The sequence below is a fragment of the Mercenaria mercenaria genome, chromosome 7 (genome assembly GCF_021730395.1).
Source record: "Mercenaria mercenaria strain notata chromosome 7, MADL_Memer_1, whole genome shotgun sequence".
Taxonomy (NCBI): Eukaryota; Metazoa; Mollusca; class Bivalvia; order Venerida; family Veneridae; genus Mercenaria; species Mercenaria mercenaria.
This window is the reverse complement of record NC_069367.1, coordinates 2,899,001-2,905,000: the sequence shown is the minus strand read 5'-3', so window position 1 is coordinate 2,905,000 and position 6,000 is coordinate 2,899,001. Positions and strand designations below refer to the sequence as shown.

The following is a 6,000-nucleotide window of genomic DNA, read 5'->3' as shown; positions in this document are numbered from 1 at the left end:
ATATTTTCCTCTCATCTTTTCCGGCTTTATGTGGAAATTAGGATTTTTTTCTATTTTTAATTATGCATACATGTAAGGTGTATTTAATAACATGAAATGTTAATATAATTAAGCACGCTTTTCTTGAAAATCCGTTTATTTAACACTGACTATTTTATTAGGAAATCATGAGCAATCGTGATAAAATCACCATAAAAAGCATGTTATTGAAACATATTTATGTGTTTAAAAGATGCTATTTCGTCACTTTTTCACGTGCTCAGGTCTGGGTCAGAACAACTAGACCTCTGCACGAGAATTCTTTTGTTCAAAGCGGTCTTTCAGAAAAATATACTAGTAGACCTCTGTCCAACAAAGGAAGAGGTATGTAAGAATGCCTTTATTTAATGTCCAAAGTTAAAAGGGATAAAATCAGTTTCTCGTTCCTTGCTTTAATTTGGCTGTTTTCGTTTCTCTGGACGCTTACTTTTCACTCAACGTACGCGTTACACAATTGTTCCTACATTTGAATAATGTTTTGCATGACTGTCTAAAACTTGCATCCCATATCCCATAAATCAAGGGGTTAATGGCGCTACTTATGAAGTACGACCTGTAGATAAACTTGTAAGCCGTTCTCCCAGAATCAGTTAGTGACGTTACAAACGTCTTGTCCACAGTTCGGATCAAAAGTATGCAAAGCACTGGCATATATGTGATAATAAACGCGATGGAAACCATAAACATTATTAGCGATGTCCTTAAACGTTTTCTCTGAGAATCTTTGGCATAAAAACCATGCTTTATGTTCGCTGTTTTGTCTATTTTATTTCTAACGCTTCCGTGTTTTTTCGTAGGTTCAATGTCCATTCCATTGCCTGTATTCGTTATGGTCGGGTCTAAAGTATTGTCGCTAGTTGTCATGTCATATTCTAGCCCATCGTCACTGTCATCTCTTCTCTTGTTGCTAACTTTTGTTTCAGTTTCTGGTGTCTTTCTTTTACCTCCGCTTTTAGTATGTATGCCAATCTTCTTTTTAATTTGCCGTTTTACACGAAGAGCAATAAAACCGTACATAATTAGAATTGCTGACAATGCTCCGGAAAATAAAAGTGCAAAAATGAAATTATTTAATAACGGAAACAGTGTCTGTTTCATATTTTCAGTGACCGCACATTCTGATATAGTTATGTTGTATCTGCTGATTTCTCTGGTTTGTACACCGTATATAATTGGAGATATCCATGAAACAGCAATACTTATAATTCCAGTCGTAAGGCACATATCTCTGGCTGTCCGAATTGATATCTGCATGCGGAATGGCCTACAAACTTTCCGATAGCGGTCAATTGCTATACATAATAGCAGGAATCCAGACGCCATTGCCGTCCAAACTTTCGCAAATAGATTCAATTTGCAAATCCATACATTGTAATAGGTATACTGCCAGAATTGTATCACCACTTCCGCCGGAAGTAGAATACCGCTTGTAAATAAATCAACGGAGGCTAAAACAATGACGAATAAACGAAAAGTGGACAGTCTTTTCTTCCTCGCGTTTATATAGCATACCAAAGTATTTCCAACTATTCCAGATAAACACAGAACTATCAGGTATACCATCAAAGGAATTTGCCTGATTTCTTCTTCATACTCCAGTTCACGCAAAGATTTTACACGACTTCCATTTTGCATTTTCATCTGACAGCTTTAAATTTTATATCTCCATGAGCGTTAAAATTTTAATTGTGATGTCACCATGATTTACACTTTTTTAGTCAACAGCGTACACACAAGAACAATGCAAGTTTTCCTAAAATAAAATTAGTTTTATTCAATCAAGACTTTCAGCTCACACACTGAAAAATTGAATTTCCAGATGTAGTCAAATTTATCAATTAGTACGCGGAAAATACCAAGTTACATTATACACGTTATAAAATTTTACGACGTAATGTGAAACCGAATTAGGTATGATCAGAAAAAAGATCCTTCTGCGAACGAATTTTATAGTTTGTTCTACACAACATAACAATTATGATCATAATTTCCGAGATTGCTCCGACCAAACAAAAATGTAGACACAATTTAAGTAAGCCATCATCCTGAGAGAAACGATCCTTGAGTTATAGCGACGACATTTCCCGTTCGAAAATATTAATGAATTGTATCTGAGTAATGGAATTTAAATTTCCTCTACCCCGAGCACCTTAAAAACAATTCTTCCTGCTCATTCCTATCGAAGAGGGAAATTTTGTCCTTACCATAATTCGTTTCAGACTGCTGTCCGGTTTCATGTAATGTCGTAAAACATTATATGGTAATAAATTACAAAATTATGACCGGTATGATGATACAACACTTTGATATTGAAATTTATACAGGAAGAATGCATGCATGCATCTCCGATTACGTAACGCTATACAATGCAAAAAAAGATCAGCAGCTACAATGTGATTATTATACTGGTCCAGTGCCTAAACCCGGACGGTGCTTAATGATTCGGACACCTTTAAAAAACGCTTTACGATCGTGATTTTTACTGGAATGAAAATAATCGACGTGGACGAACGCTTTGATGACCAGTTGTCAACAACAGTGTGTGAATGTAAATATTTCCAGAGAAAATTACCTTCAAATATCCGCACCGCTAAAAGTAAAAATTGTGTGTCGTGGGGGATGACGTCATACAGCGCACGCCAGTTATTTGATGTGCGGCGAGGTACTTATTTAATGAGAAAACAATTCTGCCTGTTGCAGACGACTCTTTTTCTTAGTTGATCAAATCTGACGTAAAATCATGTTTTACAATTTTGTACTACCCTCAATATTTATTTAAGAAATTTAACCGATTTCTGTTTTATAATAATTAATTCAATAGAGAAGAAAATGCCAGCATTTTGCAGACAAGGGAAACAATTCATAAGATAAAATCGGCGTGGCGTCATTATAGTGCATAGTTGCGTCAAAAAGTATAACGACAGCAACAGAATCTGCAAGTGGGTGAGAGAAGTTGTAAACATTAATTTTCGCTAAGACAGATTTTATTGCGTATTATAGTATTGTTATATTTGGCAGTTACACATTTTAAGTTAGAAACTAGTCCACATGATCACGTGATTAACAGGTAATAAAACTTCAATCGAACGGAGATGTCTGTATACATTTACACAGGATTGAATCTGACTGCTTTGTTTCAAACAAAGTCGTGTTCATTGTTATTTTTAGGTGCTCAGATTCTTTGCATTTCATACCGAAATAGTGTCCGAATATTTAAGCACTCTGAAGGTCGATTTTGACAGTTTTTATTGGCCCACTTCGGATGACTTTTTCTATGATGAAATCAGCAATATCCGACTTTCTTGTTTTGCATAGAGATTTATAAAGAACCTAAAATTATACATTTGAAATGTGATGCAAGTGCAGTTTCGGAATGCAAAGTTATCGTCATAAAACCACCAAAAATGTCCGGATTTAGGCACTGGGCCAGTATAATAATATTCCCTCTAACAAATAAAATCATGTAAATGTACACGAACAGTTTTTCTTCTAAGACAGAAAGGTGATTATTTCTGGAGGTGTTACGACATGGGTAGATTTTCTATCAATATGCATATCTTCTATGTAAGGCAGTTCGTATTAAGTGGGGCAGGGAGGGGGATGGGGTGGTATGTGGTGATAAAATCTTTAAATTTTGCAACTCTAGATTTTAGGTCTTCAACCAGGAAGAAAGACATTTGTATTTTAGACTGTTCCAGTTTTTCTTATCTCCTTAAGGTAGTGGACCCGAAATGACGATCGGCAATCTCCGTGAGATTACGTTTTCGCGTATTCTCGGTACTATTTCGGTACCATTCGCCATTACAGAGGAAGCAGTTTGTAGTTTCCAGCCTTAGATGCGAACTGGCCAGAATTTAAGGTATGTCTCAAAGCTGCATGTCCTTTCTTCCTTCAAAAAATATTCAATGCTGATTTTGTGCTTATTTCTCTAAAACGGACATGTTCGTTCAAGCATTCAGCTGGCCTAAACGGAATATGTGTCCTGAAATCGGTCAGGCGCGTAACTGCGAATGTCAAAACAACAGAGACATAATCCAGCAAGGAGTACTGAAAAAAAGCAGTCGGTTGACAGGTTGTCTTCTAATGCAGAGATTTATGTGCAAGGCACTGTACATTGTTGGACTTCTGTTTTTCCCCTAACTTTTTGCCACCACGCCAAATTATGGTAATATTCTTGAAAACTGGTCCATATTTATAGGACCTGGATTTCGCTATAAGCATCAACTATAATAAATGACAAATATTGATAATAGAACTTTAGAAAACATGCACTTACATGATAACTATTATTCCATACATAGAGCATGATGTCACTAATTTCTGTCAGTGCGTCACTACCGTTGTGTACACAATGTGATTACTATGTGCTTTATTTCTTTCAAATCTCGGTGTCTAGTTGTGAGTTTTTAGAACAGATGCAGAAATCATTCTGACTCATTTGATGCATTGTAGGTACATTATATATACATGCAGTCACGGCTTTGGTGGTGTTATGAACAAGCCATAACTGTAATCGTGTAATTCTAATGTGTGTTAACCCATCGCACCCCCTCCCCCCCCCCCCCCCCCCCCACCCCTAGATTCTTAATGTTTATATCAGGCCGTCATAATGATACTCTATTTAAATAAAATATGAAGAAATATTTTCTATCCTAAAAAGAAGGAATTAATTCCTTTTTATGAAAAAAAAAATCCCATTTTTATACGCCCGTCCGAAAGACGGGACGTATTATGGGAACACCACTGGCGGGCGGCTGGAGAGTGGGCGGCGTCAACAAACTTTGTCCGAAGCATATCTTCTTCATGCATGCAGGGATTTTGATAAAACTTGGCACAAGTGTTCACCAACATAAGACGGAATGTCCTCCTTAAGAACCAGGTCCCTAGTTCTAAGGTCAAGGTTTGATGTAACTTGGCACAAATGTTCACCACCATGAGACGGAGTGTCAGGCACAAGAACCATGTCCCTAGGTCTAAGGTTAAGGTCACACTTATAGGCCAACGGTCACATACAAGAATGACTTTGTCCGGAGCATTTCTTCTTCATGTATGGATGGATTTTGCTGTAACTTGGTACAATTGTACATCAATATGGAACGGATCACTATCTTGTTTTAAACACCACCTCAACTCGAATATTGTATATGTTCCTAAATATTATTATTATGGGAGTCGAGAAATTCAGGTTTTACATACTAAGTTACGTACCAACTGTAGTTCACTTTCGCAAGATCTTTATTCAAAGAACATTACTGACTCTCCAAACTGTACTTGTGGCTACGCTGAAAGCGCTAATCATTACTTCCTTCACTGTGAAAGGTACAGTGACCTACGAATTAGTCTCCTGGAGACAGTTTCTAGTTATTGCCAGGTATCTTTAAATGTTCTCCTTTGTGGTGACCAGTCTCTCTCGTACGAAGACAATACTACTATCTTCTCTGCAGTACACAGATATATAGAGAAATCGAAACGCTTCCTTAGATAATTCACCATTCTACAAAACTAACAACCCTGTCGCCTATCTTCATATTCATGTCCATTTACTCTCTGAATTTCTTTTTACTTATCTAGAATCTATATTATATTTTGATTTTGATTAATATACTTTTGTTTTGTTTTTGCTAGTTTGATATGTTTCTTTTCCGATAACTTAGATCAACTCAAATACAATATAAGAGAGCATTTCCTTTTTATAAGTTCGATAACGCCAAGATTCTGTGTAAATTGATTATATATATGGAGAGGACTTCAATAAGCCTACTGGCTTCCAGTCCAATCCAGAATTTATGTATGTAAATAATCATTTGAAATGTACATACTGGGAAATAAAATATGTTTAAACCAATATGGAACGGAGTGTCATGCGCAATAACCAGGTCCCTAGTTTATAATTATTTCACTTTGTTGTTACTATAAAAATAGCTTAATATTGTAACTTTTTTTTTACTGGTTGTAGTGAAA

General features: G+C 36.2%; 1 protein-coding gene across 1 annotated transcript in view; it reads right to left on the bottom strand.

Annotated features, from left to right (window-relative positions):
• Window positions 1-2,211, bottom strand: part of LOC128558392 (vasopressin V1a receptor-like) — a 3,198-nt gene extending 987 nt beyond the window's left edge. Inside the window, exon 1 of the mRNA XM_053547379.1 lies at window positions 1-2,211. This exon is cut by the window's left edge and continues 987 nt beyond it. Coding sequence (XP_053403354.1) covers window positions 463-1,680 — 1,218 coding nt within the window. The 5' untranslated portion in view covers window positions 1,681-2,211 and the 3' untranslated portion in view covers window positions 1-462.
• Between the last annotated feature and the right edge of the window lie 3,789 nt (window positions 2,212-6,000).